This window comes from Monodon monoceros, unplaced genomic scaffold (genome assembly GCF_005190385.1).
Source record: "Monodon monoceros isolate NGI ecotype Baffin Bay Population unplaced genomic scaffold, NGI_Narwhal_1 Super_Scaffold_11, whole genome shotgun sequence".
Classification (NCBI taxonomy): Eukaryota; Metazoa; Chordata; class Mammalia; order Artiodactyla; family Monodontidae; genus Monodon; species Monodon monoceros.
The window spans coordinates 7,837,320-7,850,127 of record NW_021703767.1 but is presented as its reverse complement, the minus strand read 5'-3'; the positions used below and the strand labels follow the sequence as shown (position 1 = coordinate 7,850,127).

The window sequence follows — 12,808 nt, the reverse complement described above, 5'->3', positions numbered from 1 at the left end:
CACACGGGCTTCAGTAGCTGTGGCACATGGGCTCAGTAGTTGTGGCTCATGGGCTCTAGAGCGCAGGCTCAGTAGTTGTGGCGCATGGGCTTAGTTGCTCCGCGGCATGTGGGATCTTCCTGGACCAGGGCTCGAACCCATGTCCCCTGCGTTGGCAGGCAGTTTCTTAACCACTGCGCTACCAGGGAAGCCCCATAGTTATTTTAAAATACCTGTCTGTCAGTTTCAACATTTGGGTCATTTATGTATGTGAGTTTTCTACTATTTTTTTCACTTGATTATGGACCCTTTTTGTTTGCTTGTTTCATGTGTCTATAATTTTTTATATGTATGTTGGACTTGCTGCTTTTAAGAACAGTTGAGATGGAAGTAAATCTTATTTCTCTTTAGAAAGAGGCTTGCTGCTTACTCTGTCAGGCTACTAGTGTGATGAGACTGAGTCAGTTTCATTTGTAGTTTAGCTGAATCTGGGCTGTGTTTTGTTTGTTTGCTTGACTTAGATTCTATTCTCCACTGTCTTCATAGGTTTTAAGCGGTGTTTGGAAACTGCAGAGATCTTTTATGCATTGTTGCCCAGCCAGCAACCCGCTGCTAACTCTTGGTGCCTCAGGGTGATCTGTGTCCATAATGCTGCTCTGGACCCAGCTCTGCAGCGCCCTGGGGGACCCTCCCTGGGTCGTCTGCCTGTCCCGTCCTGTGGCCCAGCCACACATGGCTGTTAGAAGTTGGTTGGGAGTTGGGCTGGACTCTTCTTAGTCACATCTGTGGCATTTGCTCCTTCTCCCACCATAAGTCTCTTCTTTCCTAGGAAAGACTCTTCATTTTCTAGAATTTAGTTAATCTGGTTTCTTTAGTCCTCAGCTCTCTGATAGGTTTTTAAAAAGCAGTGATTTTGTTGTGTGCCTGCCTGGCTTGTTCTTGATTTTAGAGTAAGAGCGATGGTCTCTTGCGAATTTCTGCATTGTACCTAGAAGCAAAAATCCAGTGATACTATTCTGAATAAATTCAGTATTGATAGGGATTTTAAAGGTTATACTGTTATCTGTTAAAATGAGTTCCCAGAAAATCTCAGCACATGTTAAGGCAATTTATTATTAAACATATTTTCTATCAATAAAATGAGGCATAAATAATTTACTTCTGATTCTTTTATCTGCATATGAGCAGGTAGGGTTAGACCCATGATTCTTTATTAGGAGTGATCTTTAAAGCTTTAGTGAGCCGCTGTTACTGAGTAAGTGCCCCTGAGTTCACAGGTGTATTGGGCAGAAAAGAGGTTCACAACCACTGGTTGGCACACTTCCTTTGTAAAGGACCCCATAGTAAAGGTTTCGGCTTTGTGGGCTTCTGTTGAGTGTTCTTACTTGGTTTTGTTTGTTTTTACAACCTTTAAAAATATGAAAACCATTCATAGTGGAGGCTATATAAAAACAGGCTCTGAGCCAGGCCATAGTTTGCTGATCTCTGGGCTAGATGATCTTTATAGTCATTTCTGGTCTCAAAATTGAATTTCTCCTAAGTACAGTGTGTTCGGAATAGTATGTGTGAAAATATAGAGGCTCTAACTATAAAGCATTCTTTTTAATAAAGGCCTCAACATTATCATACATGTAAGCATATTTGACATTATGTAGGCTTTTACATATTCCATCAGATTTAGAGAAAGCCTTTTTATCTTTTTTCTCTTTAGGAGTATAAACCACCAGGAACCCGCAAACTTCATAATATTCTCGGAGTAGAAACAGGAGGACCTGGTGGGCGTCGTGCTGGGGAATCGGGTCATACAGTAGCTGACTACTTGAAGTTCAAAGACCTCATTTTAAGGATGCTTGATTATGACCCCAAAACTCGAATTCAACCTTACTATGCCCTGCAGCACAGTTTTTTCAAGAAAACAGCTGATGAAGGTACAAATACAAGTAATAGTGTATCCACGAGTCCTGCCATGGAGCAGTCACAGTCTTCGGGCACCACCTCCAGTACATCTTCAAGCTCAGGTCTGTTCTTTTGATATTATATTAGGCTTTAAAATGTTTCCTCTTTTCTTTACAAAGTGGGGGTTATTTTAAAGTTTTTTAAAGTTTGTTAATGGGTGGGAGGAATTATTTTTCCCGAACCTGTTCTTTGTGGCTAGTAAAAAAATTCACCTCCCCCAAAGCTCTAATACTTAATTATGCGTATAATAAATTCTGCTTGGAAACAATACTCCTTATTAGCCAAATTTTAAAATTGTTTTTAAAATGGAAATACTTGGTTCACATGCTTGAGTTTTCCCCTGACTTAACCAAACTTGGTCATATTTTAGTTCAGGTTAATACAGACTTTTTTTTTGGTGACTCACTTCCCGTTTTAATGTTATAGTTTTAGGATATATACTTGAACAAAATTAACTTTACACTCACAAGCTGTACCGTGTTGTGATGCTTCAGGCGGATCATCGGGGACGAGCAACAGTGGGAGAGCCAGGTCGGACCCAACGCACCAGCATCGGCACAGCGGCGGGCACTTCACAGCTGCTGTCCAGGCCATGGACTGTGAGACACACAGTCCCCAGGTGAGCGGTCACACAGCCCTTCATTCACGCCCTCCACTGTGCCCAGGCGTACCAGTGTTGGATGCCAAGTGGTTTTAGAATGATAACGTCATTTACTCTAAAAGGTTCATAGCTTCCTTGGTTGTAAGGAATTCTAACTTACACATCCTTGCAACGTTTTCCCTCCGTGTTTAGAAATAGCTCCCATTTATTGAGTGCATACCAGCAGCTGCTCCAGGTGTTTGTTTATCTTGTTTACTCCGGCAGCATTTTGAGCCTCGCCCTGTTTGGATTTTCATTTTACTTTGGGAACTGTGACTTCAAGGTTTAGGGAACTTTCCGAGGTGCGTGATCTTAATTACTGCACTCCACTGCCTCTTGTGATCTGCTATCACTGATAGTCCTAGATTCTGAATCAGTTTGTGGTTTGATTTTCACCTCCACTTTTTGTTTTGAAGGTTTTTTGTTAAAGAGGATCTAATTAAGTAAATTTTTTTAAGGGGTGAAGCAGATGACGGTAGTCAGAATATTTATTAAATACTCTTTGTAAAATAATAAGTTAATTCATACTGAGTACTGCATTATGATGTTTACAGTGAGAGGCAAGTATATTATCTAATGAGAAATAAAATGGAAGTTGATGAATATCACTGCCCATTCTTGGGACTGGGGCAGCTGAGTGCTGGTGGAGAAAGGCAAACCTGTAGATGCATTGTTACCCCTGTTAATTCGTAGTCACCAGCATCTACTTGGGCAAGCTTGCATGTTTCTCAGGTCATCTCATCGTGCTCCCATTCTCTTTAATAATTGCTTCACCCTCTCCTACTCTTGCTAGAAACCTTTGCCTCCCCTTCTCTGCTCTCCCTCACTCCTCACTGTGTAAGGAACAGTCCTCAGAAAGGAGCGCCTCACTGCGTGTCACCAGCCACCTCGCCCCACCGCCATGTGTGCTTGTGCCCTTTCTCCCGCCCCTTGTCAGCAGGGGCAGCAGCTCCTGCCTGGGGTCAGCCACCTCGGGCCCTGCCCCTCTCCTCCCACCTGCACAGGACTTGGCCCTGCTCAGCCACTGGCCCCTGTGTCCTCTGCTCGCCTTCTTCCCGTCAGCACCTGATCATCCCCAGCTCTCTCCCATCTGAAGGAAAACCTTTCCCTGGCCCTTGTCTTCCTTGCCCCACATTTCTGCTACTATTACTTCACCCTTTAAGAAGTCTTCAGCTGCTCCAGTTGGGCTGCTTCCCAACTCAGGAAACTGTTCCTGTGGAGTCACAGTGGTCATTACTGAGGAGCCCGGCAGACACTCAGTCACTTGTCTCTCTCTGGTCCTCACTCACGTTGACACAGCCCTGGCCTCTCCGTGCATTTTTTTTTTGCGGTACGCAGGCCTCTCACTGTTGTGTCCTCTCCCGTTGCGGAGCACAGGCTCCGGACGCGCAGGCTCAGCGTCCATGGCTCACGGGCCCAGCTGCTCCGCGGCATGTGGGATCCTCCCGGACTGGGGCATGAACCCGCGTCCCCTGCATCGGCAGGCGGACTCTCTACCACTGCGCCACCAGGGAAGCCCCTCTCCATGCTTTTTGTAGCACTCTCCTCTGCCTTCCTGGACAGGATGGCCCTCATCCCAGCCCCCACCCCCTTCCTTCACTGTCTCCTTTTCGGATTCTCTGCTCCCCCTCGGCCACGTAAACGTGGGTGGTCTGTGTCCTGTCTCTCACCTTAAACACTTCCTGGTGACCTCACCTGCTCTTACCAATGACTGCGGCTACCATCTCGATGTCGGTCACTTTATGTCTTTATTTCTGATCTAGACTTCACTCCTGAGCCCCACACCTTTATTTCTAATCATTTACTATAAATACCGTTTTGGAAGTCCCTACAGCATAACACTACAGATGCATCCTATAAACTGATGTCATCATTTTCTCCTCCCCCAAAGCTCATCTCCTTTTATCTGTATCAATACAAGTGGCCCTGAATTTACCCATTTGCTCAGGTCGTACACCTGGCACCTGGGGAGTTCATTCTTGACTCCTCTCTCCCTCACCCCCCACCTTGAATCCAATGGTAAATAGTATGGATTCTGAATATCCTACATATGTGTCTGTTCTCTCTACTTCACCCCCTTGGTACAATCATCTCTAGCTTATCTTGCTATAAAGATTATTGCAACTGGACTTCAAGCGTCCAGTTTCATTCACCAGTTCGCCTCTGTTCTCTTCTTTGCAGCCTAGTGAATGTTCAGTAGAGCAGTCTGATCCAGCTCTTTCCCCTGCTTTCAACCAGTTTCTGGCTTTCTCTTGTACTTAAAAAAAAAAATAGCGACTTCTTACACAGGATTCAGTGATTTCTGTCATCTGGCTCCTACCCAGGCATCCTTCCTCCTCTTCATTCATTCTGGTCTTCCTGGAATTTTTTTTTTTTTTTTTCATTTTTCAGACTGTATACCATGTTCCCTTTCACATTTCTCACATTGACCGTGCTCAGCCTGGAATAAGCTTTTCCTCTGTCTTTGCTTTGGTGACTACTATATATCCTTCAGGTCTCAAATATCACGGCCAGAGGCTTTCCCTAATTCTTTAGAACGACCTTCCTTTTTCCATCCCTTTCTCCCAGTTTCTAAATTAATGTTATTAGTTTTATGTAGTCTTTCTGCGATGTTTTATACATATGCAAGCAGATACAAATGTATATCCTTCACCTAACCTTTGTACACAAGTGGTAGCATACCGTGCACACTGTTTCACATCTTGTTTTTTTATTTTAGCATGTTTTACATATATTTTTATTTATTTATTTATTTATTTATTTAATTTTTTTTTTGCTGTACGTGGGCCTCTCACTGTTGTGGCCTCTCCCGTTGCGGAGCACAGGCTCCGGACGCGCAGGCTCAGAGGCCATGGCTCACGGGCCCAGCCGCTCTGCGGCATATGGGATCTTCCCGGACCGGGGCACGAACCCGTGTCCCCTGCATCGACAGGCAGACTCAACCACTGCGCCACCGGGGAAGCCCTACATATATTTTAAAATATATATTATGGAGCTCTTTCTGTATCATATAGGGGAGCTTTTTCATTCTTTTTGTTGTGTTTTTAACAGTCACACAGTATTCCATTGTTTAGATATTCCAAGTCATTGCAGTAGTTCCCTATTAATGGACATTTAGCTTATTTCCAATCTTTTTTACTACTGCAAATAATGCTGTAATAAATAGCCCTACATATAAAGCATCCACACATATGCAGTTTATATGTGACATGAGTTCCTGGATGTGAAATTGCTGGGTCAAAGAGTAACGTGGTTTGTCATTTTGATAGCTGTTGCCAGATTGCTCTCCATGTAGTTTTACCAGTTTAGCCTCCCACTAACAGAGTTTGGAGAAGCAGTCAGTGTGATCACCTTTGGATCAGTCTGAACTGAAAAACCTGGTATTGGACAGAGTATAGTTACATTTCACTTATTTCTTCTTTCCATGAATTTAAGCAGCTTCATAGTTTAAGAACCATTAATATTTTCTGAGAACTTTCTGCCTATTTTTCTACTGGATTATTTTCAATAGTTTTTCTTGAATTTTGATTCTGAGACCACGTTTGTTGAGTGGTCTTAATGATCTGTGCTAGCCACTGGTGATAAAGACATAGGCTTTGCCTTCCTAGAGCTTACCGTGACACAGAAAATAAATAAAACGAATCAAATGAATAGAAATTGCAAGTACTATTAACTGTTAAAAAGAAAATAAGACAGGGTAATGTAATAGAGAGTAGTGATTTGTTGGGTGGGAGGTATTAATTCAGATAGGCCGAACTGATAACAGGTAGACCCCCCAAAATATGGTAGCTGAAAGAATGTGAAGTTTCTTTTTTATGTAATAGTCCAGAGTGGGTATTCAGGTTAGTGGCGTGGCTCTCTCCCACATCCTGGGTTCCTACCATCTTATGACTGCCCCATCCCCAAGGGCCTAGTTGTCTGCTGCATCTGGCAGACAGAAGGACTTGGGATGTATTTTGTGGGCCAGATCTGGCTGTAACATAGGAACCTTCATTCATATTCCATTGACTAAAACAGTCATATGGCCATGTCTAAGTACAGGGGAGGCTGGGGAGTAAGCATAGTGCAGCCTTATGCTCAGGAAGAAGAGTATGTTTTTTGAGGACAATTTGGAACCTCTGCCACAGAAATTGGGGGAGCATTAGCCAGAGTGGTGAGGGAAGACTCTGGAACTGAAATGATGAGAAAGAATCATCCAAGCAGAAATTAGAAATCAGAGCATTCTAGGCAGAAGGGAACAGTAAGTACAAACACCCTGAGGCTTCTGAAAGATGTTGACTAGGTAGAGGAATAGAAGGAAGATCCTGTGTAGTAGGAACTTAGGCAGCAAGAGGAAGGATGGCTAGAGGAAAAGGTTGGAGAAATGAGCATTGGCCAGATTGTTTATGGATTTTGGATTATTTTGTTTATCTATTCATCCATCAGTGGGCACTTACTTGGGTTGTTTCCATATTTTGGCTATTGTAAATAATGCTGAAGTGAATGAACATGGGGGTACATATATCTTTTCAAGATACTGTTGTTGTTTTCTTCATATAAATACCCAGAAGTGGAATTGCAGGATCATATGGTAGTTCTGTTTTTAATTTTTTGAAGAACCTCCTCCATACTGTTTTCCATAGTGGCTGCACTAATTTATATTCCCACCAAGCAGTGCATGAGGGTTCCCTTTTTTCCACATCCTCACCAACACTTGCTATTTGTTGTCTTTTTGATAATAGTCATTCTCATGGATGTGAAGTGATATCTCGTTGTGGTTTTGATTTGAATTTCCCTGATGGTTCATGATGTTGAGCTTCTTTTCCTGTACCTATTGGCCATCTGTATGTCTTCTTTGGAAACATGTCTAGTCAGATCTTCTGCCCATTTTTCAATCAGATTGTTTGGATTTTTGCTGTTGAGTTTTATCAATTCTTTATATATTTTGTATATTAGCCTGTTATCAGATAATATAATTGACAAATATTTTCTCCCATTCAGTAAGTTGCCTTTTCATTTTGTTGATGGTTTCCTTTACTGGGCAGTAGCTTTTTAGTATGTTGTCATCCCATTTATTTATTTTTGCTTTTGTTGCTTTTGCTTTGGTGTCAGATTCAAAAAATTATCACCAAGACCTATGTCAAGGAGCTTATTACTGCCTATGTTTTCTTCTAGGAGTTGTATGGTTTCAGGTCTTACATTCAAGTCTTTAATCCATTTTGAGTTTGTGTTTGGTGTAAGATAGTGTGGTTGAGTTTCATTCTTTGGTATGTGGCTATCTAGTTTTCCCAACACCATTTATTGAAGAGTCTGTCCTTTCTCCATTGTATATTCTTCGTTCCTTTGTCATAAATTAATTGACCATATACGCGTAGATTTATTTCTGGGCTCTCTCTTCCGTTCCATTGATCTGTGTGCCTTTTTTTATGTCAGTACCGTACTGTTTTAATTGCTATAGCTTTGTAGTGTAGTTAGATACCAGGGAGCATGATGCCTCCATCTTTGTTCTTCTTTCTCAAGATTGCTTTTGCTATTTGGGTTTCTTTGTGGATTACAAATTTTAGGATTATTCTTTTTTTTTTTTTGAAAAATGACGTTGGAATTTTGTGGGGGATTGCATTGAATCTGTAGATTGCTTTGGGTAGTTGGGACACTTTAACAACATTGATTCTTACCCTCTTCCAGTCTGTGAGCATGGACTATCTTTCCATTTATTTGTGTCTTCTTCTTCCAGACCTTCTTCTTCTACAGGTCTTTTACTTCCTTGGTTAAAGTTATTTCTTGATATTTTATTCTTTTTGATACAGTTGTACATGGGATTGTTTTCTTTTTCTGTTTCATTATTAGTGTATAGAAATGCAGTCGATTTTTGTGTATTGATTTTATATCCTGCAACCCTATTGAGTTCATTTATTAGTTCTAACAGTTTTCTAACGGAGTCTTCAGGGTTTTCCATATAATGTAATGTTACGTCATCTGCAGGTAGTGACCATTTTACTTCTTTATTTCCAATGTGGATGACTTTTCTTTTTCTTGCCTAATTTGGATTTGTGTTTTAAAAAGACTGTTCTTGCTACTCTTTGGAGAATGGTTTGGAAAAAGGCAAAGATGGAAGATGGGAGTTGATTTAGGAGGCTGTTATATTAGTCTAGGCAAGAGATGATAGTGACCTAGGATAGAGTAGTCGTGGTGGAGATGGAGAAAAGAGGCCAGATTTGGGTTCTATTTTGGAGGTAGCTTTAGTAGTACTTGCTGATTGTTTGGATGGAGGAATGGTTGAGCAGCTAGATGGGTACTAGTGGTTCTATTAAAACAGAAGATTGGAGAGAGGAGGAGCTTTAGTGGGAAAGTAAAGAATGCCTTTTGGACCTGTCAGAAATATTTGCTATCTGGCCCTTTCCAGAAGAAGTTTGCTGACCCCTGGCATAAACAGTGCTCCCAAGGAAAGAAAGTGGCGAGTAAAATATATGAGTATGGGTGTAACTTGCTAAAAATTGAAGCTTTCATAATAAAATATTTTTCACTCTTGAACACATTTGGAAGTTTGTGTTATAGAACTGTCTAACACATTAAAGTTTCAAAACCCTCTCTCTAACTAATGTAAGTGCTAGTGTTGTAGCTTTTTATCGAAGATTAAAGCTTGGAAATGGTACTCTTAATCGTTTTAAAATCTGTTCTTACAGGTGCGTCAGCAATTTCCTGCTCCCATTGGTTGGTCAGGCACTGAAGCTCCTACACAAGTCACTGTTGAAACTCATCCTGTTCAAGAAACGACCTTTCATGTAGCCCCTCAACAGAATGCATTGCATCATCACCATGGAAACAGTTCCCATCACCATCACCACCACCACCATCACCACCACCACCATGGACAACAAGCCTTGGGCAACCGGACCAGGCCAAGGGTCTACAATTCTCCAACAAATAGCTCCTCTACCCAGGATTCTATGGAGGTTGGCCATAGTCACCACTCCATGACATCCCTGTCTTCCTCAACTACTTCTTCCTCTACATCTTCCTCCTCTACTGGTAATCAAGGCAATCAAGCCTACCAGAATCGCCCAGTGGCTGCTAATACCTTGGACTTTGGACAGAATGGAGCTATGGACGTTAATTTAACCGTCTACTCCAATCCCCGCCAAGAGACTGGCATAGCTGGACATCCAACATACCAATTTTCTGCTAATACAGGTCCTGCACATTACATGACTGAAGGACATCTGACAATGAGGCAAGGGGCTGATAGAGAAGAGTCCCCCATGACAGGAGTTTGTGTGCAACAGAGTCCTGTAGCTAGCTCGTGACTAAATTGAAACTTGAGTTTGTTTCTTGTGTGTTTTTATAGAAGTGGTGTTTTTTTCCAAAAAACAAAGTGCAAAGCTGCTTGAATCAGAAGGAGATTAACACACTGAACCGCTACAAGAGGGCAAAGCTGACTTTTTTTTTTTTTAACTTGAAAAGATTGCAAAGGGACAATGAAGTTTTTAAAAGAGCCATGTCCAAACCCATCTTCACGGATAGCTCAGAGGTGTCCTCTTTTTGCCTCCCCCATTTTAACTCGCCACATCCCAGTCATAGTGGGGTTTTTGTCTTTCTATTCCACAGAAGTTGTTGTTCAGATGTTGGTCTTAATCATTTGCCAACTAATTTTAAAATAAAAGGCACTGCACATAATTTGCATTTTAAAGGGCCCCATGAGGGTGTTTTTCCTTCCATTTTTGTTTTTCCTTTTTTCCTTCCCGTTTTTGTTTTGTTTTCATTTTGTTTAGGGTGGGGGGTGGGATATTTGGGGTTTTAAGTCCTCTAAACACACTTGGGCACGGAAATGCAGTACTGTAAGGAAGAGGGACCTCCAGCTCACACAAACATCACCTTCAGCTGTATGGAAGGGACGGTTGTATTGGAGTTTGTAAGGCACAGTAAGCATGCTAAGTGGCGGGATCAGAACTCTCCTGTCTGAACCTACTGAGGAGCAAAGCAGCAATTGCCTGGGACCCTGTGGGTCTCCCGTTGTTGAGGCCACAGTGAGATAGTAATGGAACGTGACTGGTCTCCTAACCAAGGTGCACTGAGAAGCAATCAACGGGTCAGTTGTGGCCAGTCCTGGGGAGGTCTGAGTGGTGGTCTTTGGGATAACCTTTGGCCTTATGGATTTGGACTCGAAGTTAGAAGAGCCTACCATTTCAGATGCAATCACTTTTGGACATGCTTTTGCAGACAGTCCTTAATGCTGAAAACACAGAGAATGGGTAATTCAAGAGGCCTTTCTTTTAAAATAGACTTTTGTGACCCACTAATTGTAAGGTATTGCAAGGTCACTTTGCGTGTGTCATAAAGTTGACTTCCTTATTGGTTGAAGGTCACAGAAGTAGTGGTTTGCTTTGATGGAAATAGCTACAGCTGTGTCCCTTCCTGCTTTTTACTTTTTCTTTTGCTTTTTCTCGGCACGTGGTATCTCCACCATTTCTTCTGCACAAAGATGTCTTCTGTTCATCCTGAACATTTTTAAAAAAAATGCAGAATTTTATGTGACTGCTTTTTTGCCTCACAATTATGCTGTGAATTTTACAAAAATTTATTTTCTTTTTTGATAATTTATTGTACCAAAGCTGTTTTTATAGCACATAGATGTCTGTAACCAATAATGTAGCAGTTCTGCACTTTGACACAAGGTGTAACTAGACCATTTTTAAATGTCAGTTGAAAATTATGGCTGTACTATTGCTTAAACAAAACTGGAACTGTTGTTGAATCCATAGCCAATACATTTACAGCAGTCTGTGTACTGAACATAATAGATTGACATCTAACTCAAGATTACAACAGCTGTTACATCCTAAATGTGTTCAGGCTTCTGAAGGTAAAGGGACACTGGATCCAGAAGCTGCGGAACCAGCAGTTGATTCTTGTATTCCTGATTAACCTACTTGTAAACTTGAAAGCAAGACCTTGATTGCACCAACAGGTCCAAACTATGAGCACGAGTAAAGCAAAACTTGCATGCATGACCCGGAAGGGAACAGGCTGGTGTTCAACAGGTGCCTAGTTTTGAGATTGTGCTGCCTTAATGTAACACAGTCTGGCAGTTGCTAAATTTGTGTTCCCATTTTAAATTGACCAATTTTATGGTGTTAAACTTTTGAGCGGTTGAGTTGGGAGAATGAAGATTAAGGAATTTACCTGTCCAGGATCAAAGAAGCCTAGAAAAGAAGCAGTAATCTACCTCTGCCGATAACCCTGTTCAAAACAACTCAGCAGAAACACCACATTACTTTTTATTGGTCAATTCCATGTGGCTGACTAGATCAATTTTTTCTGAACAAGAGCAGGTTTTTATATGTAATCAGTGACAAAAGAAAAAAGGCTTAAAACTGTGTGAATGGAAACTTGGGAATATCAGTTTTTATAAACCACAAAAATTTTTTTTGTTAATCAGGAAATCCGTATTTATTTTGTAATTAAATGTCAAGCCTGTGGATGGATTTTTGAACTCGGTAGTTCATAAAGTTTACAGTGAATAAAAGGACATCATCTTGAGTCTAGCAATGTCAAAAGGAATTCAGTAGTTACTGCTGTTTAGGAATATAAGGTGAAGATACATGGGTCAGGTCATTTTCTGTGCTGGTTGCCACATCTTAGCAAGCACCAAAAAACGAAAGCAGTTTTTAAACCGCTATTTACATAAAGGAAGTCATAAAATCCAATGCTTCTGCATACTGTGTTATGTTACAGTCCAGTTTTGTGTGCTTTACTACACGGTTTGGTTACAGGACTTCTGTGCATTGTAAACATAAACAGCATGGAAAAGGTTAAATACCTGTGTGCAGATTGTAAGATCTGGTCCGGACTTGCTGTGTATATTGTAACGTTAAATGAAAAAGAACTCCCCTTTGTATTATAGTCCTGCGGTCTTATGTATGATAAACAGTTGAATAATTTGTCCTCAGACTCTTTACTATGCTTTTTTAAAATTAATTTAAGAAAAATGTAAACATAGTCGAAATCTTTCTATGCAATTAACCTGGTCCAGGTAATGAATGGTCTGGTAGGTATACTGACTATAAGTTTAGTCAGACGTGTAGAAAGGAAAACAGTAGTTACATCAACGTAGGCTTCAAAAATCTTGGAAAGTAAACATTGGAGGTTTAACAGACCATTTTGATTTTTTAAAATTGTTTCTTTACTTGATATTCACAGTTTCTCTTTGATTCAAAGTGCTCATAGGCCGTAATGTTTAGGATGGATGTGAGAGTT

At 41.2% G+C, this 12,808-nt stretch overlaps 1 protein-coding gene across 4 annotated transcripts in view; it reads left to right on the top strand.

Moving 5' to 3' along the window:
- DYRK1A (dual specificity tyrosine phosphorylation regulated kinase 1A) overlaps positions 1–12,570 on the top strand; it is a 146,118-nt gene extending 133,548 nt beyond the window's left edge. For all 4 annotated transcript variants that reach the window (XM_029214318.1, XM_029214320.1, XM_029214317.1 and 1 more), the window contains exons 10-12: positions 1,691–1,997; positions 2,430–2,554; positions 9,238–12,570. In XM_029214318.1, the coding sequence (XP_029070151.1) occupies positions 1,691–1,997; positions 2,430–2,554; positions 9,238–9,858 (1,053 nt within the window). In that variant the 3' untranslated portion in view covers positions 9,859–12,570. The remainder of the gene's footprint in view (positions 1–1,690; positions 1,998–2,429; positions 2,555–9,237) is intronic.
- The last annotated feature ends 238 nt before the right edge of the window (positions 12,571–12,808 follow it).